Source organism: Oreochromis niloticus, linkage group LG22, assembly GCF_001858045.2.
Source record: "Oreochromis niloticus isolate F11D_XX linkage group LG22, O_niloticus_UMD_NMBU, whole genome shotgun sequence".
NCBI lineage: Eukaryota > Metazoa > Chordata > Actinopteri > Cichliformes > Cichlidae > Oreochromis > Oreochromis niloticus.
Window position 1 is genome coordinate 26,331,755 of NC_031985.2, and position 25,244 is coordinate 26,356,998.

At 40.4% G+C, this 25,244-nt stretch overlaps 1 protein-coding gene across 17 annotated transcripts in view; it reads left to right on the forward strand.

The window, feature by feature from the left end:
* Positions 1-25,244, forward strand: part of adgrb2 (adhesion G protein-coupled receptor B2) — a 241,619-nt gene that overhangs the window by 67,523 nt on the left and 148,852 nt on the right. For all 17 annotated transcript variants that reach the window (XM_025902305.1, XM_025902296.1, XM_025902299.1 and 14 more), the window contains exon 2: positions 2,646-3,549. In XM_025902305.1, the coding sequence (XP_025758090.1) occupies positions 2,661-3,549 (889 nt within the window). In that variant the 5' untranslated portion in view covers positions 2,646-2,660. The remainder of the gene's footprint in view (positions 1-2,645; positions 3,550-25,244) is intronic.

The following is a 25,244-nucleotide window of genomic DNA, read 5'->3' on the forward strand; positions in this document are numbered from 1 at the left end:
TTTGGGTAGGAAGGTTTAGTAATCTGATTGGCACTGTCATGCTACACGTCACACTAATAATTAAACAGTTTAACAGAATTTGTAATGTCAATACCTGATGATATTTTGTCAATGTTCACTATGTAGATAGCATTTGCATTTGTACCAAGATATTCTTTTGCTACTGGTTAAAAATCCGTGGTCCCTCCCAGTCCAAGAGTCAGATATGGGCTGTATAGAACTTGTTGACCATTACAAGTACAATATATAGTTATGTAGTGCACTCTAGATAGCCATACTTGTCAGTGTGAAAAAAAATACTCCCAAAATAACCAGTGTAAGTGCAAAAGGATGTAATTTCAGTCTCACGTGGCATGCCCTTGTGGTTGCACATATGTGATTTACCTGCCGTTTCATTTACATCTGCAACACACCATGAATTTCAGAAATTCCACTGTTTTTCTCACTTTTATGCATTAATGTTTAATTTGGATTATATAACAAGAGCTTGGGCCCACTACAAGCAAGTTAACAAGACTACAGCTGAGGAGAAGAGAAAGATGTTGAATGATGTTTTTATTCTCTTTCACTCAGCTGGTTCACAAGAAGATGACATTTTGTGAGCTCATACACTTGACATCAAATAATCAAATGAGAATTTTAAATAAAATTTAAAATCAGGTAAATAAAACCTCAGATGAGCTAAGTTGTGTCTTACTATTTTATAAGAAATTAAGGCAAATGCAGAAGTGTGAAAAAAATTATAGCACCCTTATTTCCATATGAATGAAGAGGGTAAGTAGCAGCCAGGTGCTGCTAATCAAATGTACTGATCTTCAGCAAATGTGAGCACCTCTGTAAAAGCAGAAGGTTTGGCACGGGGGTATTTGGAGCATTCAGGTGTGTTTTAAATCGGTGCCAAGGAAGAAAGACATCAGCAGAGATCTTAGAGAAAGAAATTGTTTCTAATCATCTGCAGAGACTGCAAAGACTATAAGACCTGTTTCAAACCATTTGACGTCCATCATTCTGCAAAGAGATGAATTATTCACAAGTGGAAAACATTCATGACAGCTGCCAATTCCCCCAAGAGTGGAAATCTTAGGAATATTCACTCCAAAGTCAGAACATGAAATGTTCAGGCCTCGGTTAACATGTTAGATGTTAAAGTTTATGACATGACAAGTATGGCTTGTTTTGAAGAGTTGCCAGGAGAAAGCCTCTCCCCTCTAAAAGGATCATGTTGCATCTGAACCAACCACAAGACTTATGGAAAAATGTCGTTTAGACAGATGACACCAAAGCGGACACATTTGTGCTGATGTGCTGTTTTTGGTATTGGCCAAATGCGGTGCTGTGCATTATGGTCAAACACCTCATACCATCTGTGAAGCACTGTGGTGGAGGGGTGATGAGTTGGCTTGTTTTGCAGCCACAGGACCCGGACACCTTGCCGTCATTGAGTCAACCAATGACTGTTGTATACCAAATTGTTCTAGAGTCAAATGTGAGGCCATCTGTCAATAGGTCATGAAACAGGACAATAATCCCAAGCACAGCTGCAAAAGTCCAATTCAGACCTCAGCACATTTGAAATGGTGCTGGATGAACTTAAGAGAACCATGCATCAATTAAGCTAAGAAAAAAAAGCACATCAGCCCAGAAAGTTCCTCATTCATGAGATGGCTTTCCAAGTCCTGCATCTTTGCATCTGAACATATTAATTATATACAGCTCATTAATTCAAAGAAAATGTTTTTTTTTTCTTTGCAGTTTCATTTTTTAATTCATCAATGAGTTTTTGTGGTATTGTGTAGTAGCTTTGTAAAGTTTTGTAATGTGTTTACAGTACGAAGTTATGGCAAAAAGTATGTGTTGCCTTGAGGCATTTGTTGAATTTCAAAGCATAGCAATATTTTTTTGTAAGAAAAAGTAGGTATTATGCTATAAGGTTATTGGTAGAGTGGTGCAAACATTTCCCATCTCCCACACATCCTCTTCAAACCACGATTATGCAGAACCACTTGAAAGTCTTAGGTGATGGAGCCGACACACTGAGAATACAAAAATATAGTGACTATTGAAGTAGTTTCAAGCAAAATGCTAAAACACTGTATATAGAGTTTTTTTTGTCAGCTGTGTGTGTGTGTTGTGTGAGTCAAAATCAGGCTGTTGGCGGACCCTCACTGTGTCGGTGATGGTAATAGTTTGCCAGAGCCTTGGGGGAGCTTCTCAGCAGGCGATGGTGTGTGTATGTGTACGTGATGTTGTCTGTGTGTTTGTGTGCACATATCAGCAGGAAAGGGTAGAGCAGGCCCCACAGTGCATGTCTCAACAGCCAAGTCATCAACCCTTTTAATCCAGCCCAGCAGGGATGTGTTTGTGTTTTTGACGGCGCTTGTGTGTGTACGTTTGAAGAACTTAGTGAGAAGTGCTGCCATGAAGTTGTTTATATTCTACTCTGAGGCGTGGCAGAAAGCTGTCCAAAACATTTTCAGCTTGATGTGATTTTTTTAAATACAATATTGAACTTTTTCTCTTTTATCCGTGTCATGTTGAGTTTGTTTGCTTGTGTTTGAAAATATTCCCTAATATGTCTTATGTCCAATCAGATCTCTCTCTATCCCCACCTCACCCATCCTATTCTCTCTTCTCTCCCCCTGCAGGACGAATGTCATAGGATGAACACTGCTGGTGGGGTGTGTCTGTCTGTGCTGTCCTCTCTCCTGGCTGTGGCTGGGGCCCTGGCTGCCGTGTCTGCCCTCGCTCTAGCTCCTCTCTCTGCCCTGGCTGAGGCTGCCTATGGGGTTGCCGATAGCGTCCCCAGCACCGGGGCAGAGGGGGCCCCCTCGCCTTTGTCCTCACCATGCTCCAGCCTTGTAGCTGGGGTGCTATATGGCTCTTTCTCCCTAAGGGAGCTTTTTCCCTCCAGGGCACCGGGTTGTTCCTGGTCTCTGGAAAATCCGGATCCCACCAAGTACTCCCTCTATCTCCGCTTCACGCGCCACCCTGTCATTTGTAGGACACACTCCCCCATGCTCCTTTCCCTTGACCACCACCTAGCCAATCAAAGCTGTCCCCTGCACTTACAGACGGCCACTGCCAGAGATCAGGAAGTCATCGATCTTTGTGGCAGCCACACCAGTTCAGACGGACCTTACTCCTTTCTGCAGTTCGATAAGAACTTTGTCCAACTGTGTCTAACGAGACACCCAGCTGCAGATGAGCCTCAGGTATCTAAGGAATTGCTGGAGCTGAGACTGGTAGAGGTGTTACTCATTAACAACGAAAACTCCAGTCAGTTTACCTGCGGTGTGCTCTGCCGATGGTTCGAGGAGTGTTTGCGCACTGATCACAATGGAGACCAGGAGGTTTCTGATGGGGATGGTTGTGGGATGACTCAGACAGGCTGTATTTGTCCAAATCACAACATTATGGCACCGCCTGTTCCTCTGCTCCCAGAGACACCGCACACTTTCAGTAACGGGTCACTGGCTCCTGATGACTGTTGCGTCACCGAGCTGCATTCCAATGATGCAATCGCCATAGCGCCCCGAGATGTCCGACAAGGTAGGATTCCTTTCACTGTAATTTATGAGGTGGTGTTTCATGCTGGTCATGCTATCTTCAGTGCATCACACATGAGCACACAGCCCTGTGTGAAAATTACTTTTGCCTTGTAACACAACGTGCAATAAAGCAAATCTCCAAGGCGCAAGATGACCCAAACACTCTAAGTTGTTTATTTTATGTATCCACTCGGAGTAACAAATGGAAAAAAAAAAGTTTGTTATTGTGCCTTTTTGTAGCGCCTCGAGAAGCGGCGGAGGTGGCGAGAGGGGGGTCACATTGGCTGCTTGGCAGAGAATTTATTATTTGAATTTTGTCTTTTGCATGTTGGCCTTTAATTAAAAAACGAAGCAGTTCAAAGGAGGCCCTTTAAACCTTCCATCAAAAGATTTGTAATGCCTGACAGAAATTCAGCCTTTTGATCTATATTTTAGAGATTCCCCCATGTGGCCAAGAGGTGGGGCTCCCATGACTTCAGTTTACATGCTGAACGGTATTGTGTGTGTGTGTGTATCCATCCACTGAGAATGTTAGGACTAGATCAGATTTGACACCAATGGACAATATGCAAACCGTCTTTTCTACATCAATGAATTAGACACAAAGAAGACAATCCTTTCACGCACAATACACATGGAAATTTGTTTGCGTGTGTGCATCCGCATAAATCTGTTTTCTGCCTGCAAGCAACACAGATAAGTGCTTAATCCAAACAGAAATGGACAAGCACTTGTGCTAAAGCTTTCTAATCATTTCACTTCATCACTGCCACCAGAGTATTTAGTCTAATGTAATTAAATTAGAACAATATAGAGGTGCATGTGATATACAGAGATGGAGTTTGCTTTTCAGGTCACATAATTGCATAATAATTTTCCTTTGGGTGCCTCATAAGCATGTTTGCAGTCTGAATAGTAATAATTAGAACCAGGTTATTGCTAGGCTTGGCCTTCCTTTAACAACACACTAACACACACACTAAGAGCTCTAGGGAGATTTTTACCTTGCTAGTGGGAAGGTTATCGTCTTCCGGATTTCATGAGCAGGGGAGCATTTATCATCTTATAACCTCATAGAGCAAGAAAAGGGTATACTTAAGGGAGATTAAGGAAGTGAGTCATTTACCATTTTGTCTTGACCTGATGTACTATTGCTTGAGAAAGTGCCATGTAACTGTTTTGGCCAAAAGTCAAACTGATAATGCAACTCTTTTAATTAATTGTAAGAGTTGCAGTGATATCCAACTTATGGCAATGTCCTGAAAGACCTCTTAGCTTTATTTTTGTGTCACTTCCATGAGACTGTTTTTTGCTGACATATTGATTAGCAGTCACATGTATGGTTTGGAGAAGGTGGCACTACCAAAACACCAGGAGGCAAAGCTGGAGATGCTAAGTATTTCAGTGGCAGTGACCATAAGAGAGAGCATTAGAAATGACTATATCAGAAGGGGAGCTCAGGTTTTGAGTTAAAGTTAGAGAGACAAGGCTACCTTTAATCTCCAAGGTTTGGAGATGTGCAGAGGCAGGATAGTGGATATATTGGGCAACGAATGTTGAATATGGCGAGCCAGGCAGGAGGACAAGAGAAAGACCACAGAGAAGATTTATGATGTATTAAAGGAGGGCATTAAGAGGGTTGGCGTGAGAGAGGAAAATGTTGGCAATAGGGTTTAGATGGAGGCACACAATCCACTGTGGGGACCCCTAAAGAGAGCAGAGAAGAAGAAAAAGAAGATTAGTTAGCAACCAGCCACTGTCCACTCCTGCAGGATGTTCTCAACCCCTGGTCTTCTGTAGAAAACATTTTTTTCTCACCAGTTCCCTTTTGCAGTAATTACCCATAAATGTTAAAATTACTGTAAATCCAGGACTGTGCTGTCAGAGTAACAGCCATAATCTTGCCTTTACTCTGCTCCTGCTCCTGTCCCCTTTCTGTCGACTGAAAGATAAACAATTTTGCCCTCGCTGAGTCAGAGACACTGAAAAACAAAGCTTAAATGCCAGCTTTCTCCTTCGTGCCAGTCCACTTTTTGCCTTAATGCATGGTTGCCAACTTTCAACTGTCAGCTGTGGTGAGACTCAGACACTCACTTTAAATTTAAGGCGAAAACAAATAGTAAAAAATAGAACAAAGGAAATGAATTTCGAGTTTAGTAAACAGGGCAGTGTCTGAGCCTTAGAACGACATCTGTGTAAAAGAAAAATGAAACTGAAAATGAAAAAGTAAAACCGCTACTCTGTAACAGCTCATCTGTCTCAGTTGCAGAAAGACAGACTCATTTATTATTGATAATAAAAATAATAATTAATGGCCTAACCCCTCATCAAGATGCATCTATATTGCTTCCATAGTCAAGCAACAAATACAACTTCATTCCCAGCCAGAATTAGGCTACAATCAGTGGTGAGTATTAAAACAACCGTTAAAAGTTAAAGGTCAGTTGACTGAACTGAAACACATAAAAACTGTATTTTTTCTGATGGTGATGGGCGAGTGTCGGTGCTAAAAAAAACAAAAAAAGAGGTTTTGGCGCAAGAGTTAGGAAATTAGAGGAAAAGCATATAAAAACAAGCACATCAAAGAAGAAGATGAAATAAGGCAGGGTTGCCAACTCGCGATGGGAAGCTATGATGGGAACTAAATATACTGCAGATCTTTCTCCATAAATTTTACATAAGCAATCCACTGGACATTTAATTAGCTGAACTCACAACTAAAACTTCTGAAGGTAACAATTCTATAGATCTTTTCCTTGAAATGGGCAAACAGATCTAGTTACACCGAGTTACACAGTCTTTAGATTTTAGATTAATAGATGAGATAAATACATGATCAACAGAAGTTTCTAATTTGTCATGAATACAAGTTAAACTCAGCAGGGCTCAGCTGAGTTTCTTGTTTTAACAAAAGTAATTGTCAACACAGTTTACATTGTTACGCCACTTGAATCTGAAATCTACTTTTCTTCTTTTTTACAAGGTGACCTCAACCAGTACAGAAATCAAATTGTACTAAATATGACCTGTGAGGGAATGCTGTTAATCAGTGCCAGAGGCATCAAATGATGAATATTTACTTGTGAAAAAAGCCCGTTTGTTCTTCATCCACGTAGTTTGCAAAGAAAGAATTATCTATGTAGTTTATTAGAGTGACACTTTGCTCAACCAGTTCTTTAATACCGCATATGTGTATTTTTCTATAGGCGTCTCAGTGGATGCTGGCAGTGAGAGATGTTACTTTGTAGAGAAACAGTTCATAGTAAATTCAACAAACTTGTTTGCAGAATATGAAATTGAATCTCCTCTATTGACACTGACTCTTCGAGGAGTAAACTATACAATAATAATGACTCAACTCTCAAATCTAACTTTCTCAAATTTGCTGCGAATGTCTCAAATGGCAGAGAGTATGGAAAGTAATGCAAACAGATTGCTTTTCCAGTTTAATAAACATGTAACCTTGGGCTTTTCCTCAACTGCTGTAAATGGTTTGCAGTTTTAGTTACTCTAAAATGCTAGACTTGCACATGACCTGCAATGTACGTATTCCTAAAACAGCAAAAAAGCCAAAATGCAACACGTTTATGCTTTAAAAGGCTTTTCTCTATATTTTTGTAACTCTTGTGCTTATGATGTGATTCTTAGAGCTACCTGTTATACCACGACCATGAGCAAGTGAAGGCACATTTTAGTTCCTCAGATGTTTTGTGGCTGAATGTCAGGTCTGCTTGATAAAACTCAGATCCCCGGCTTTTCCAAACCATAAGCATTTTGTATTTAGATTTAAAAAAAAAAAAAGAAAGAAAAAAGAAAAAGGAAATACAAAGTGCGATCATACATGTGCACACATTAGAATGCGGATAATATTTACAGTTGAAAGTTTGTGACGATGCTCATTTCCACGTGCTATTTATCTTATGGTCTTTACATGTTACGCTTTTTCCCCTTCTTTCTTTTCTAAAACTGAAAATATTGCAGCTAACTCTCCTTTGCACACTAATCAAGTGCACTTACTAAAATGGACAAAGATCTCAGCACTACATAAAAATATTAATTTCACATTCTCATGTTCTTATTTCTATTGCGGTATAAAGTGAGCTGGAAGGCTTTGCTCTTGCAAATACATAGGATCCTTTAGATTTCTATTTGGAATGAAGGGCAGCCTTGCTTGAGTGAATTATTTGGCCTTCTTAAAGATTATGAGAGAAAAACCATTTCTTAATCTAGCCAATTCTGAATGGTGAACTATACTTATATATCTACACAGCAATGACAGAATACATTAAATCTTCAAAGGAACTGTCAAATAAGATACCCTGATTGTAAGTCTTCTGTGCATGTGGGTTCAATTAGTACATTGCTGCTATTAAATTGCTGATGAAAATAGAGACCTATATTCATCCATTATGTCCACCCCATTCTAAGATCCTGTGTAATTTATATGATAGCCTGTAATTTTATTCCTTCATTTCATGCCTGTGATTTGTCATTTATGTATTCATAAAGTCCGCACGTGTGCCAACAACAGCGTTACCTGTGTCATTGTGATGGATGACAGATGGCTTCTCCTGGTGTATGAAGTGTAAGGATTAAGGTGATGTCAAGACATGGAGTTCCTTGTCATGTCAGCTTGTGGCTTCCACCACATTTGCCCGTAGCTTCTACCTCACCTAATCAGAAAATGGCAATAAACAGCCGATTTATCTTACCGTGGTATACTACATTTCATAATATCATGAGCTGTTCTGGATCCTGAGGACATAAGAATGTCTCATTTATGTGAGAGATAGCTGAACGGAGAGTATGAAGCTAACATCATTGTTTTCAATCGTTCATCAATCATTTGTGAGAGAATTACACCATCCTGTATGTGTTGGCTCATTCATCACGCTACAATATCTACCATAGTTGCCCTTTGATTTAATTAGTAGGCATGCACATATTAAATTGGGGGTCTAAGTGGAAGCTTCCTTCTCAAGTTTGCAGCAAAGGCTATAATTTGGTGCTTGTTTTTCTTTTGTTATTCATCGTATTATTTGCACTAGTTGGTATCAGGAATGAAAAGACTGCTGTTGCAAGCACAGAGAAGTGTCAGTTTAAATAATGTACTCTTTAGGAAATACTATAGGATGCAGCCTCAAGCTAACCTTAAAAAATTCCAGCCTCTGTTCTCCATGCCAAGAAGACGGGAGTCCATTCTTTTAAAGAAAAAAAATCCTATATAAACTGCACTGGTTGCATTTTACTTAAATGCAACGGGGTTTATATGTATTGCTATTCTTTAAAAAAATAAATAGAAAAAGTTAATACAGTATTTTTACTGTAATTTTTCCTTTATTTATAAAAAAAAGCCGAACCTTTGCAGTAAATACCAGCACTTTGTTGTTATTAATTACTATTGTGAAAATAATTTGAATTGGTGCCAAATGTTACAGTCTTGTGTTCTTTTTCTTTCTTTCTTTCTTTCTTTCTTCCTTCCTTCCTTCCTTCCTTCCTTCCTTTCTTCCTTTCTTCCTTTTATTTTGGCACTGGAGTGGAAGTAAAGTTCAACCCATAGATACAGGAATGAAGCAGCTGAAGAAGTGTCCACTGCCTCCAGTGCAAGTGCAATCTGGCTTTGTGCTGTCATGACACATTCAGGTCATGTTTGTAATGTCCACCAGCAGTGTTTACAGATGCAGGAGAGCAAGGACAGCTGGACTTGTCTTTGACTTGCATTTCTCTTACTTTAATGTGAGTGACTTTGATCAGCTACAGTGTTAGATGATGATTCATTCCTTTAACAGCCCAGTACCACAGAGATCTGTGCACATAATAAAATATGCTCAAGTTTCATAAATTCTCGGAAAAAAACGTCTATTTCAGGATGACAGTTTTTGTAATATACAATGCTGTTCAAATGTCTTAAGTCACCCAATTTTTATTAGGAAAATAACACAATTTGTGCAGTGATTTATTGAAATGTGCAAATGTAAATGGAAATATAGTGCATAAGGCAAAAACTGAGTTTGTACAATTCTAAAGAGCTTGAAAGCCAATATTTTGTAGTACAACCTTTCTGGTAATTTAACTTTGTAAATGGAGGCATTCAAAGCTCTTCTTTGAAGAAGCTTGACCTTCCTTTTGTACTTTTTCTGATCAACCTGATCCCACACTGCTTCAATAATGTGAGTTGTTCTTGTGGAATTTGGCATTTGAATAGTTTCTTGACAGCCAAACTTCCACTGAGATCATTTCTGTGCCAGCTTCCATGAACAAAACGAATAAAGAAGTGATGGATGGCTTAAGACTTTCACACATGACTACAGTATTTTACTATGCTTGTTACAGATAATCCACTTCATGGCAAGTCTGCATGCTTAAATACTGACATCTGAATTTCTGTGAGTAAGGTGTCGTTAATTTCCATATACGCTTCATTATCCAGCTGTCAAGAGGTCACTTTGCTGGACATCTGCCTTAATCCCTGCACATTCACACATCCATACTGCACACACTCACACATACTGACACACACAGTTACAGCATTTCACTTCCAAGGGAATTCATGTTAGCACAGATTCAGGTTGCGGATTATGTCATATGCATGTGGTAGGGGTGTAGAAAGAGGAGGTGGAAACATAGAAAGGAGGAAATTAGAGAGGAAACTGGGATTTGACGAGAGCTCTGGGGACCAGATCAACCTTGCATTGAGCAGAAGCCAGTGGTCCGTCACTTAAAAATACACACTTACACACGCACACCTAGACACAGACACACTCACAAGCAGTCAGTTCATCCCTTCCTCACGGAATACTATCGCTTCTTGGTAATTAGAGCAGAGAGAAGTGTGTGCTTTTTCTTGTGTATCTCGAGCAACATGGGTAATATGTGTTTATTCTCACAGTGTGCTGGTACACTGTATTTACATACAGGTGTTTGCATAACCCTTTACCCAAACACATACAAACACAATGAAAAATGCAGGCTGCAAACACACGCCACGGCTTATGACAGAGAGTAATTGCATGCCATACAATACAGTAGCTGCGGAGATATTTTTTCCCTAAAAGAATGGAGCACGGCCACGTGTGTGTGCGTGTGTGTGTGTGCGTGTGTGTGTGTGTGTATGTGTGTGTGTGTGTGTGTATGTGTGTGTGTGTGTGTGTGTGAAAGACTGTGGCAGGAGAATTAGTATTCGGTGCACATGGTACTCTTACTGAACGGGCTCAGCACTGAGCCCCTTTATGCTCCAGCAAAGGCCCAAACACTCACATAAACACACACACACACACACATTGATAGACATACACACCTTGTCATTTAAATCCTTTCCCATTTTCTCAACAGATTGCTTTGGATCAGTATGGATTGGAACATAGTACACAAGCCAACTTCCTGCTGATGCCATTAAATATGCCACAAATCAAAATTATATTGTACATTGTGTATTTTCCAATAAATAGGACCTCTTTGTCCTCTTTCTCTTACATTCTTTTTTTTTTTTTGCAGATGGCACAATACATTTGCATAGTATGCATGCTTGCTTGACTCCTACATGTTGTACTCTGCCACTATGTCTTATTTTGCCTCCCACCACAGCCATCTGCACATATAGATCCAAGATGTTTATTCTCAGTTTTTGACACAGGTTTTTTTTTTTAAGCAGGTTGTACTCTGTTAAAATTCAATAATGTGAGCTGTGTTGATGTGTGATATTGCAGGTGTTAACTCCAATACAAAAGCAGCTTATAAAAGGCAATTTTAGACTGTATCGATCCTCCTTGAGTTCTGTAACTCCTCTCCAATTAGCGTCTTCAGATATCTCGCTGCGTTCCAGTTGCATCTATTGTCGTTTCCGGTGCACTGGTTAGACTTTTGAGTTGAAAAAGAAAATGTATGATGTTTAAACTCAATTTGTGTTTTCAACAAAGACGTAATTTGATCCAAAAATGATCCATAAACAGGTAGACACAATGACTTTTTTAACACCAAAAGATTAAAAAAGTATTTTAAAAAGCATATACTCTCACTCCCTCATGCATGCATTGACCAATTTCCTTCACCTCTAACTAGATATATTGATTTACTAAATTTTAAATGATCAGTAAACTTCCTGTTTGTTTGTTTGCTTCTTTTTCTTTTCTTTTTTTTTTTACCCCTGTGGTGATGAGGGCAAATCTGCATGGTGTGCCAAAAGTTTAAGTGGGTTTTGACCTTTTCATCTCATTCCTCTCACCATTTGGTCATGGCATATGGCTGCCCCTCCCTGGGCCTGGTTCTGTCAGAGATTTCTTCCTGTTAAAAGGGAGTTTTTCCTTCCCACTGTAGCTAAGTGCTTGTTCAAAGGAGGTTGTTGAGGTTGTTGTAGTTTTCTCTCTATTATTTTGGTGTCTTTACCTTACAAAATAAAGCACCTTGAGGTGACTGTTTTGATGCTATATAAATAACATTTAATTCAGTTCAACTGAGCTCAATTGAATTAAACTGAAAAACCTTATTAATCAGAGAATATTTATGGAAGGAATTGGCAATATGTTCTCCAGGAACATACTATACCAATACTAGCTTACTGAGAACAACATAAAAAGAGTGAAGACACATATAACATTAAAATGCATACATCCACACACATACACAGACACACACAAGAGAATATAGGGAGAATATAGTACAGCAGAGTTTCAGTAACCTGGCCCCGTGTTGAAAATGCCTTTCAGATCCCAAGGGTGTAACTGGTCGAGGGAATAAGATGGGGGGCAAAGGTTGGTGCTGAATTAGGTCTATCACTCTGTCTGCACCTAATGAAAGTTGTATGATGTTAGGAGGCGAGCGAAGCCAGAGTAAAATTGTGAGCGGGATATTTTAGGCCGGCGGAAGTTTTGAGCGACATGCGAGGAGATGAAGTGAAGCGAGGGAGATGTGGTTAAGGCACCAGTGGGCCAAATTAGATAACCTCTAGAGAGCCCCCATCCCATGCATACCCATCATTTGAGACTGCGTGCAATGTGCAGCGTGTGTGTGTATGCCTGAGTGTGTGCGTGAGTAGAGAGTGAGAACAAGAGCAAGTGTGAGTTAGTGCGAGCGCCTAGGATATTTGTGTGTGAATGAGTGGATGACGAAAAACCTCAGAGCTTCAGCGTCTCTCAGAAGGCTCTCACAGCTTTAGAGTGGCCATAGAGCGATTCGTTGATAATGGAATACAATGATGTACTACAGCGCAGACACACACATAGATGCACACTCACATAGTCTGTATCACTCTCTGGCCCACTGATTCCCAAAGTCAAGCTCCGATGACTTCATGTGATCGATTAACTGCAGAAAATAGACAGGCATTCCACAGAGCACCTGTGCCCACAGTCACATGATACAATCCCCACAGGAGGCTAGCGTGCATGTGGATGTGTGTGCAATTGTTTGTTGGATTTCCAGTTGCGTGATGATATTAAAAAAAAAGCATTCCAATGTCAAACTCCAACCATGCAAATCTCTGTGACAGGGTTGACATTTTGCGTGAAGCATCAGCCTCTGCGGTTTTATAAAGAGTAAAAAAAATAAGAAAAAAATATGTTGGTGTGGCACCACTTGCTGATTTTCAAGCACACACCCCTGCGTTGTTTTGGCAACAGTGACATTTCATGTGAGCGAAATGTTGACATGCAGTTTGAAGCAAAGCATTTGATTTTAAGCAACTATCTGTGGGATGCGAACGGCGGTTCACCTGCATGACAAAATTCTTTTGTTTCTGCGCTTTGACAAGAAGACAACAAAAGGCTTTGCCTACATACAGTGGCAATTTGATCCATCACAATTAGCTTTATAGCTGTGCAGTGGAGCATGTGATGCTAATGTGGCTATGGGTACCAACCACTCCCAGCAGCCCAACTGTAGGTGACATTTATCTGTGTTTTTCACTGACTTTTAGTGTTGTTCTCCTCTGACTTTCCTCCTAACATCAGTGGAACGGCATGAATTATGTCAGAATGTTTGTATTCCCTCAGTTCATGTGCTCATCTGTTATGGCTGGGTGTTGCTGCCTGCTTAAAGTGTTCCAATATATTGTTTTAAATTGGAAAAGAGGAGGAGACGATAGAGTTTACATCAGTTTGATTTGACACAACACTTTTCTCCTGTAAACTCTCCAGCTTGTGGACCCTATCCCACCACTCCCTGCGCATGTCCAGTCCTGCTCGCTACACTCTACTCATCAAACCATAAATAATAAGTGATGTCAAACATAATATTAAAAAGCACTGAAACACAGAAAGTGCTGAGCATCCACTGTGTCACTTTAGTGCTTTAAGATGTTAGTTTGGATCCACCCAGCTCTACAGAACACCAAGCAAAGCAGAGCAGCTCCCGTATTACTCCCAGACTCAACTATTGGAATTATTATTCATCCCATAGTATCATATTATCCTAACAGAGAAATTCACTCTTGAAGGACATGCTTACCAGTGATTCCTTCCCATATTTTTTTAAAAATACATTGAATTTTACCATTCATGGATCCCACTAACAGTGTGAGTATGTGGAATCAGTTAAATGTTTGGGTTTATGAGACAGTCACCCTAAAATAAAGCTTAAAACTTTCTTTACTGTTTTCTTAAAAATTGAAACTTATTATTACGGACTCAGTCACACAATAGCAAAATTATGATGTCAACCTTGTGACTTGGAAAAATGTAATTCCATTTTTTTGCTCTCTATATTCTGGTTCTAATTCTATATAAAAGCAAGGTTGCCAAGTGTTTTTTTGCACTTAAACTGCTGTCCTGCAGTAACTTTGTCACTATTTGTTTCTAAATTTAGCAAAGTTTAATGTTAGTATTTTGCATATGTAGATGGTGCCAGATAACCACCATATTATCACAGACAGATTGCATTTAATTGCCAACTTGTCCACACTGCTTCGCAAGCTCCATCCTAAAGTTGTTTCATCACCATCTTGAGGCAACAAAGTTCCTTTGGAGACAGCAGCAGACTGCAAATGTTTCAAACCTGTCCTCATCTTTGAAGCAACCATCTTTTCACTCCTTGTGCATAAATATACATTGCGTGTCATTCGCTTTTTTCCCCATTCTTTTCTGTAGTTTGTGTCTTTGTTATTGTGTTATTCGGCACGTCTCTATGCTCCTCTATCCTGTTTTCTTTTTCTCCTCTTCCTCCAACCAGTTGCAGCAGATGGCTGCTCCACCCTAAGTCTGGCGATTCTGTTACAAGGAAGTTGTCTCTCACTGCTATTGCAGTGAGCGAGCTTATACGGGATCTAATCGTTGAGTTTTCTTTCTCTAAAATTGTGGGGTCTTACTGTACAATACAAGACGAGATGGCTGTTGTTGTGGCGCAATAGCCACTAATGTGGCTTTGTGTCGAGATGGACACCGATTGCTTCACTAATTCTTCAAAATAAAGAACAGAAACTGTTCAACAAATGAGACTTTGCTGTTGATTGAAAGCAACCTTTTTGCTTGTACCTTTTCTTGACAAGTATATTGTGCCACTCCAACAACTCACCAAAAAAATCCCCAACACACAATAGTCCTGGTGAATAGCATGTGAGCTTTTATAAAGTAATTGTTCCCAGTGCATCTTGTCCACTCATAGTTCAGCCATGCGTGGGAAGTGCAATGCTTTGACCCGTGTGGTAAACAACTGGCCACCTGAGCCCACAGCAGTTACTTTGCATGTGTATCTGCTTTTGTATCAGCATTCACAGCATAAAGCGTATTTGCTCGCGTGACCGTATATGCGTGCATGGTGGAGTGTGAGGAGATAATCTTACTTGCTGGGACATCTGGAAGATTTATGGTGGCAGTATAATTACTTCTTGGTACAGTAAGTGATTTAACACATGTGGAACCTGCCACCTGTCAGGTGGAATGAGGCTGGAAACGTCTTTGCAGTTGATAACCAGTGGTGATCTAATACTCTTCTGAAGGTGCTATGGATACTAACATCCATTTCCAGAAGTGAGCTGATGGTATTGTCACCAGGAGAGACATAGTAAGACAGACAGAGGAGGGTTATTGATACCAAGCATCAAGGCACATGACATATTGCCTGCCATTATGTAAATCTGTTTTTTACTTCCCAGTATCAAGGAAAGACGCATTCCCATGCTGCTGCTGCTGCCGGGGTGCATTTAAGTTCAAAGACCTGTAAGTGTATGTCGTCCTGAATTGTTTCTATTCTTGATGCATGATAGAGAACTTACCCTGGTACACAGCCCTGAAAGAAGATGGGGATTTATAGCTTTGCGTGTTACCTCTCACTGGCATTTGCACTCCGTCTGTCCTGCATTCAGGGTGTGTCGACTGCAAAATCATATAAAAAAATATTAAAAGAAAAATGGAGAAAAGGTTTCCCCAGCGTTTGTCTTATCTTTAGTGGGCTTCATACTTTCTGATGATCACCTGTATCTGTGGAATTAAAGTGGAATTTTGCAGGTGTGTGTGAGGGGAAAATGACCTGGTAATGTGGTGTTGTGACGCTGAGATTTGTTGTTCAGGTCAGTTTCATCCCACAGCTTATTAGCATGGCCTAGCACTTCATGCTCTATCACTTTGCCACAAGTGACTTCCTTAATATTTTTGTGAAGTTTGGCCGGTGAAACTAAAGATCATCAGTGTCTTAATCTTAAATTGACGTCGGCTAACTTAAGCATGGGTACCACTGGCTGTCCTGAAGGCTAAATTACCCTGTTGCTGAACAGAGTAATCACCAAAATCTGGCAAACTGAAAGCATGTTCTCATTCCTGTGGCATCAAGTAGTGCCACTTTTGTAAATGCCGCTGTAGCATTTGCTCACAAGGTGTCTGTTAGTGGCAGTGTGTGATGCACCAGGTTATAACTGTCTCTTGTTAGAGTGAATGTGTGTATTTTAACCCATGCCACAATCCTTTCCTAAGCCTAACCAAGAAGTTTCAAATGCCTAAATTTAACCAGTGAGTGAAAGCAAAAGGAGGCAAACTGGGTAACACTTTGCACAAATGGGAGCAAGTTTGCAGGCTAATGTTACTTATACCTGCTGCCTAGTGATGGGAGGTCCGGGTCTTGTCAAAGAGTCAGAGAAATGGCTCTTTATTGGGCGCCTGCTATTTTAGCTTAATTTAATAATTAGGAAAGTTTTTTGTGCTGAGAGGCAATTTCTTTATTCATGTTTTTGTAAAATAAAGATTTCTTATCCATTTACTACTACTAAGGAGAACATACATGGGGTTTAAGGCCTGGACAAAAGGTTTAAATGAAAAATGGCTGAAAATAAAAATGGGTGTGATTTCAGCCAGCGCCTCATTTTAGCTTTGCAGTCTCCAGCAGGGCTGAGCAGGAGCAGCTGAAGATTCAGCTCTCCCTGTCAGCTCTCGTCGTTTACTACAATGAATCGGCTCAGTCACAAATGACACATCAATATTGCTGTCCCTGTAACACTATGATGTCATCTTTTCAAAATATGGTGCAGGATCTCCTGGCCATCAACATTGCCACGGTCAGTTGCATCTGCTATTTTCTACTAAAGGTTGGACCTATTCTGTATTTTCACGTCCTTTGATGCATCAGATTTTTTAATGAATTGGAGAATAAATGTAATTACTTGCTTCATGCAAGCACTGCATTTCTTTAAGATTCATATGAGGGAACTCATTGCAGATTCTTATGTACGAAACTACGATTTACTTATCATGAAAGTACCAAAACACTGTACCAGATCATTCTGGGACACCTGCCTGCATTACATCTTTATTCTTAATATACTCTTTATGATATGTGCACATGGACACTCTTCCCCCTCCAATGTCTCCTCTGGTGAACTTATTTGTGTTCATTTGGCTTGACAAGAGGGGAATCTGTTTGCCAGACACATGATAGCCTCCCATGGACAAAGCTATCTATCTTAATACAGTGAGAGAAACTTCACTCTCTCTCAGACACACAGACACACGTAGTTCTTCCTGCAAGCCTCGTGTGTGTTTCAAACACTGTAGATGCGAATTTCAAAATCATTCCCAATCACTAAGCATGACCTTTGTTTGTCTCCTGTTACTGAGCTGTACAGTCCTTGGGTTTTTAAATCTTCAATTTTTTGTATACACAGCTATTCATTTTCAGAGGCTGAAATCAAATGTGTGAAAATAGCTGTAATTCCTAAAAAGTTAAAGCAATACTTTTATTAAACCCTGTGAATTAAAGCTGAAAGTCTGCACTTCAATCAAATCTTGATTGTTTGATCCACTCTGGTGGTGGACAGAGTGGTAACTGTGAGAGAGGCTGGCCCTGAATACTGGATCAGAAATACACAAACACACATTGGAATGCTCACAAAGATGAATGTGCACTTAAAAAAAGAAAAGCCTACACACAGCACAACGCAAACGCCCATCAGCTTGCAGCAGAGAGGGAGATATAACAGTTCCTGCAATGGGAATCTGGCAACGCTGCTCAAGATGAACACAATAGCTTGGCATGAAGGTGATCACGCGTGTGCTTGTGAGTGTGCGAAGGAAGCAAGAAAGGGCGCTGTGGGCAAGCGAGTCGATATCTGACAGCAGCCGCCTCCTGTAGCTGGAGTAAAATTCCTCCCAAAACATCAAAACAGCGAGCTGCGAATGGTGACCACCGAATGACAGCCACTTCTGCCCTTGCGAAGTCAAAGTCAGACTTCAAAAACAAGCGTGACTGGTGCCTCTCTTGCTCTCCCTCTGCCTCGCGCTCTCTTTTTGTCAGTGCACATCATCGTCACCAGCCGGTGTGTGGCAATTAAATATATCCCTGGGCAATGACGCCCTATTTAGAAATCATTACAAGACAAGGAAATCGTGCCCCTCGTGTTTAGCAAAAACACACGGGAAAGTGTATGTGCCCGTCTGCCTGTCTGTGTGTGTGTGTGTGCTGGTGGGTTTCCTGTGCATCCCTTACTTTCGCTATCCGTCATTCTGTTCCACTCATCCATGGCTCTTTGCTTCCAAGATAACTCTCCCCCTCAGACAGTTTCCAGGAGAGCAGTAAATCCTCTCCTCCCTCCTTTTATCCTGGCCTCCTTCCCCATGTGTCAGTTATAGATGTTATCATCTGCATGTGATAGAAACAGAGCAGTGGGGAGACACTATGGTCAACTACATAAGTGCGCATGCTGGAAAACTGGATGTCAGGGTATGGCATTTTAGGTAGTGGTCAGTTGTACTTTAATATATATATATATATATATTTTTTTTTTACCAGTATTCTTGACAGGAAAGAATATTTCTGTTTTTGGGCGTTTTTTTCTGTGTTTTTACAGAGCAGCCGACTCCCAGAACAATTTCCTCCTGTTTCTGCTCCTTTTTTGATCTCCTCGTTTCTTCGTGTAATCGGAATCTTACATAAAAGGAACCTTGCTGTTTATAATATTTGATTGAAATAGTTTGCTTTAATGTGATCATCAAAAATGAAACAAAAAACAGAACAGAAGAACAGTCACAGGCTTGCGTCCAATTACAGACTTTCCATTACAGAGGTTGTGTTGATTCAGAGGCTGCTCCGACTCTTTTCATACTTCAGATACATGTAAATATGTTATGCTTAATTGTCTGAGTGACTTTGAATAATGATCCCATTAGGCTTTTTTTTTTAAATAATTCTGCATCAACCATTAGCGTTTTATTGGCCTTTTTTCTTCCTCTTTTTTTGACTATACAGTAATCTGCATATCTGATGGGATGTTTGCAGGGGTGAACTTAATCACTAGCAATTCTGTCTCATGTTTCAGCGAGCCAGTGTGCATGCCATCATGCAAATGAAGACAATTTTCATCAAATAAATACACAACAGAGTTGAAAGGGAGTTGCAAAAAGAAAGGAAAAAAAGATGCCAGGAGACTAGAAACAATTCATATTAATTCAATTTTATATTGTTGTAATCCTGCCTCGGGATTAAAGTTTACGACACATGTGACCTTATTAATATATAAATAACAGGCCGAATGAGTAGAAAGGGGTGGGGGGGGGGTCACCTTGCATTTCTATCCTTTTTTGTTTTTTTGTTTTTTTTTGTTCTGCAAGGGACATAAAGTGAGGTATGCTTTCCTGGTCTTGCAGGAAATAAATGCACTTGGGATTTATCGACACACTGGCTGTTATAAGCCTACTGTCACACTCCAGCAGTTACCCATGGCGGATTTAAGACTCAGGAAAGAAGAAACACTCTTAGTCTCCATCTCAGTCTAGTTTTCCTTTCCTTTGTACCCTGCTGCAAGCACTTTCATGCCACTGCGGCCAATTGTTACTCAAATGTGGCCAGGTGGAACCCGATAGGTGTTTTGGAACACGAATTTTGTTAAAGTTTCCTATGTGGAAATCTATGTGTTTGTGCTAACCTCCCCTCTAATCCTAACCTATAAGTGGGACATGGCCACTTTTCCCCTTGGCCCACCCAGTCCGACCATGTGCACAGCTGCCCTGAAATTGTGTTTTGTTTATATGATGGTAAAATATTCATAGAGGAAAAATAGCCATGGAAGCTGTCCATATAATCTCCAATAAAGTGATATGTAAATCCACCACACATAAACACACAGGCGCCCAGACACCCATGCAAGGAGAACTGACACCCTCAAGGGCAAAATGAAATGAATGACAGCAGCACCTGCCTGTGTTTGTCCTGAGAGCCAGATACCTTTCTTATACAACAACAGGCATGTAGATGCCGCACACATATACAGACACACACGCACACACACTCACACAGGCACAGCTCACAGACGGATGCTGCGGTTTGGGAGTTAGTATCGATCGACACTCGTCAGCATGTCCTCTATAACAAGCCCTGTCCCCAAAAGGACTGCAGCAAACCTGTCAGGGAGAGCCGGAGGAAAAAAAAAAACACTGGGCATACCTGTCTGTTCATCCAATTTGCTTCTTCTGTTTTAAACTTCAGTTGTTTTACATGTTGCTACGGCAGCCCCGAGAGGTCAAACGCACAGAAAATACAAGAGAAGCCTTTTTGGTGCAGACAATAACGTGACAGAACAGCAGCTGAAGTGACAGAAAGAGAAAGATGTGTAGGACTGCACCACGAGATGTTTAAAAGAAGCGGAGGATTCATTTGTGTCGTGACGGAGAAAAAGATCCAAAGTAATGTGTGTTTTAATATCATGACTCATATAATACTGTAGATGCATGTTTTAGCTAACTAACTGTTAGCTTGTCACTTACGCAGCTTTACCATCATGTTATTCTCTCCCCAAAAACACTTCTGTTGTGATTTTTCACAGCACTTTTCTATTTGCTTGTGTGACAGTTTTTGACCTCTCAGGAGCACTGTACATTTCTAAGATCACATAAAGAAATATCAAAAACATTTTATTTTTATTGGCAAACGAATAAATATTAAGTTGTATCCGTGATGCCACTGCCAAAACTATAGACCACAGAGAGAAAAAAACAGGCTGATAGGTGAAACCTACTCCGCATGAGTTACCACCAAACAACCAAATAAGTTAGTGGCTTTCACACACTGCATTGCCTAATTTGTTCGAGACCTTTATTGTTTTTTGTTTTGCCTTCTGCAAGGCCTTCTTGAAGATTATGAGCAAGGGCAGAGTGGCTGGAACCAAAGCACAAGCCTGATGATAATGATGAAGTATCCAGCCACCCGGCTAACGAGAGCCCAGATCTGCCCCGAGTCTGCCTGCTATGCAAATTTCTCTCACACCAGCAATGAATCAAAGGCGTAGAAAACCAATGTTTCTTTTCGCAGCACTTTAGCAAAGCCATCATTCACAAAGGACACGCCAAAGGCACGCACACACTCACACACACACACACTGACACATAAAGAGCGTACGATAACTCTGGCACTTGAACAGCGGTTTTACAACATGTCAAACCTTTTTCTGCTACCATGGAAATAAAGAAGAAGCTAAAAAAAAGACAGTGATGATGGTTTTTTTGAGCCAACAGAAAATTACGCATGTTTGTGCACTTGTGTATGTTTTTGTATTGTTGCGACACTTCAGAGCACAGTGGGCCCCTAACAGTGAGTTGACAATAACGAGGCTCCGGAGACAAATTCCTCTAAGTTGATGTTCTTGGCAGAGAAACACAACAACATAAGACAGATCTTTTGTATCCCTCGCCATCCCTGACCTCATGGCAACTGGTGTTCCCGCAGCATGGATTTTTAATGCTCAACAAATAAGTTTTGCTTTTCTTTGTTGCCAAGATGAAAAGTGAGGGATTTTAGAGTTGAGACTTTAATTGATGGATGAAGGCGCAAGTGCACGCACAGATGCACGCACAGAGACGGGCATTTTCAATATATTGTGTCCTTCATTCTCTCTTGCTCTTCCTGCGCCTCTCTGTTTCTCTCTCGGTTCTCTCATTATCTTGTTGCTCTGTCAGGCTTGGAGGTTTGCCTCTAGGGTGTTGAACTGGCAGAAGTAACAGGATGACGGTAATTTGCTGGAATGGAGGTTAGAAAAGCTCACCTTATGTTTTAAAAGGTGTCATGGGGGCCAAACTATAGACCTTTGACACCACAGCTAATTATGTAACACATGTAGAGTAATTTCCCTTCTTTTTTTGTTGAATTCCAACTGGATTTATCTGTTAAGTGGATCTTTACATAGGACCATTACACTCCTTCAGGAATGCAAACAAAGACAAATAAGCACAGTGTAAAACATGCATCTGTTAACTGCATTAAATAGCAGACCACAAACACCCGCATTTGCATGTACCGACATGTTATACAAGCATGCACAAACAAACAGACGGTGGCAGGCTTTTAAGCCTTTGTCAGATTAATAGCCACTTTCTCTCTGTGGTCAATAAATGCTTCAGGGAGTTCCCTAAGGGCTGCAGGATAGCTCCCTGTGTGTCCGTGTGTGTGCACGTGTGTGTGCGTGCGTGCAAGCACCTAACAGGCCTCATGGGTCAACCTGTCACCACAAAGATGGCTAAGCAGTTGGTTGGCCAGCGGGAAATCAATGTAAGGTGATGAGGCTACTGTGTGTGTGTGCGCGTGTGTGTGTGTGTGTGTGTGTGTGTGTGTGTGTGTGAGAGAGAGAGAGAGAGAGAGAGAGAGATTGAGTTTAGTTGTGTAAGCCTGTTTGTCACTGTGTTTTATGTGTACCTGTGCGCATGTGTATATTGGAGCACAGCCTTCATTTAAAGCAGCGGTAGTTTAAATGAAGGTTAAACTACTGGTGTTAACTACTAAAGTTATATAACCTTAACACGTACACACATACACACACACACACACACACACACACACACACAATCTTTCCTCAATATTGATGCTGATTAGCGTATTATTCGGTTATAATAATTGCAGTTGTAATGATTTCACTAATGATGTCACTGTCATTGTCATTTAGCTCATTAATTGCACTTGTAATAAATTACATTGCTTCCATTTAAGTAGCCAGGTCTAATAGCTATAGTTTTAATTTACACTTGTGTGCGTAAAACAAACACAACAGTTAAAAATTGATTGCAAACAGTGACCAATCAGAAATGGAAAACAGGGGGGGAAAGGCAGCCAACTTGAGAAAAAGTATGAGGCTCTCATATGCAGAACTTCTCTTAAATTTGGAGCCAAATAAGCTAAACTGAAGGTTTAAAGTTAACGTGAGCCTCGTGCCTCTTGTTTGTTATAGCTGTACTGAGGCCAAAAAGTGCTAGTTGTTGCGGCAGATGTTGAATAAAGACTTTTAATGTTCACGGCTACATAAAACCATTTTTTTATGTTGCAAAGAAAAGTTGCAGAGGTAAAAATGCCATCGTCTCAGCTGGAATCTAAAATTGTTTAGGCTTTGCTCAGATGTCAGATTACGTTTGCGAGACCAACACATCACACAGAGAGGATGCTGTTTGGACAGGATGCAGAACAAAATAATCCTGGGCTGTTATAAAAAAACTCTCTCAGCTGGTAAAACCAACTCACACAGTAAATGGATTAGTTCTTACATAGATCTTTTCTACTCTGGTTGAGCACTCAAAGCATTTTATACAACGTGCCTCAATCACCCATTCATAGCCACAAGCTCTTTTTTTCTATGTCTATCTAACTTTCTCACACATTCACACTAAGATGAATGCATCAGGAACAACTTAGGGTTCAGTACCTGGCCCTAGGATACTTTGCCATGCAGACCAGAGAGTCCAGGGATCAAACAACCAACCAGTAAACACCATAATGGTTTTACAGATACACCTCTCATTTTCATAAAGATGGCATGGAGACAATTTGAAGTGTCACTGGGAGGTTTTAGGATGCTGGACGTATCTAAACATCCCCTGGGGAAAATATTGCCCCATAAAAAAAATATCATTTTTACCTAAGAAAAATGCCATGAGAGTTATGAATTGATTAAATTCCAAAATATTAGCTGTTATTAAAGAAGAGATCTTTTTTTTAAGTATACTTTAAACTTTTGTGCTGATTAAACAAAACTTTTACTTTATTCTTTGCAAATGGCTTGTGTACCCTGCAACATGCTAAAGCAGGGAAGCCTTATGTAGTTCCACAGGACACAGTGTGGCACTGGAAAGTTAGTGGAGCTTAGTCAACACCACATGGCTAAACTCCTTTCCTTGAATTTCTGGAAGTGCCAGTCCTGCAAGAGTTCGGGGTCGAGGGTGAGCGGTTTTACCCATCTGGCTGAGTCCTGATGTAACGTGCGCTGGAGATTATAAGAATGGGAAGCTGCTCTGGTTTTTTCTGTGCTCCAGGGAGCACTGGAGCTCCAGCTCACTTCTCCGCTAGTGAACCCTGGTTGTTTAAACTAGCCCCAGTGGTCCTCATTACCCTCTCCCCGGGCACATTCACGCACACTGATGCAGGCTCACACAATGGTGAACGCACAGCAGCAAGTGCAGATGAAGAAAAAAAAGAGGCACTTGCACGCAGACAGCTGTTGGCTTTGATGTAATGGAGGTGGATGCTGCTTTGTAATAGCTTGCTCGGACAGCTGCCCTGATCCCTTTGAACCTCGTGGCTTAAAGGGTTGTTACAGCAGTGACGGTTCTAATGATCCTAAGACCACCAAAGGGCTGACACATGAACACTCTAAGGTTGTTGTTTTTTATGTTGATGTTGATCCTACAACACTGCATTTCAATTGCTAAAACTTTAAAAGGAAAAACTCTCAGTTGCACTTAGTCAACTATGTTAATTGCACCTCGCTGCACATTTTTTTTTGCCTTTTCAAGCGTCATTTAAGTACATTCACCATTTCAAGTACTTAAGTGCAGCTATTTGAGCTCTCTACATTCTCCACCTCCAAAGTGTTTAATCACTAGGTAATATCAGTTAAGTACACACTCCCATCCACCCGATTTCTTTTTTCCCCACCTGTTCTTCAATTGTCTTTTTGCTTTTCATGTTTTCTATCTTGTACTTTGCGGAATCCTCTCATCTTCACCTAAGTCATCTATGCACACATAGCCACACAAGATTGCTATAAGTTTTAGTTATTTTAGTTACCTTCAACAAAAAAAAGTGCAATTTAAATATTACATCTCAGTTTTTCCACATGATAAAAATAAATGCTGCTTTGGGCTTGAATTGAAAAAAACAAATGTGTAATAATACATTTCTACAGTAGATAGTGAAAAAACAGGAATTTTCTGTTATTTATTTCTTTATGTATTACTGATTTACTTTGGTTTTGTATGAATTATCTTGGGGGAGGTTCTTATCAGTAGGAAAAGCCACAAGACTTAGGAA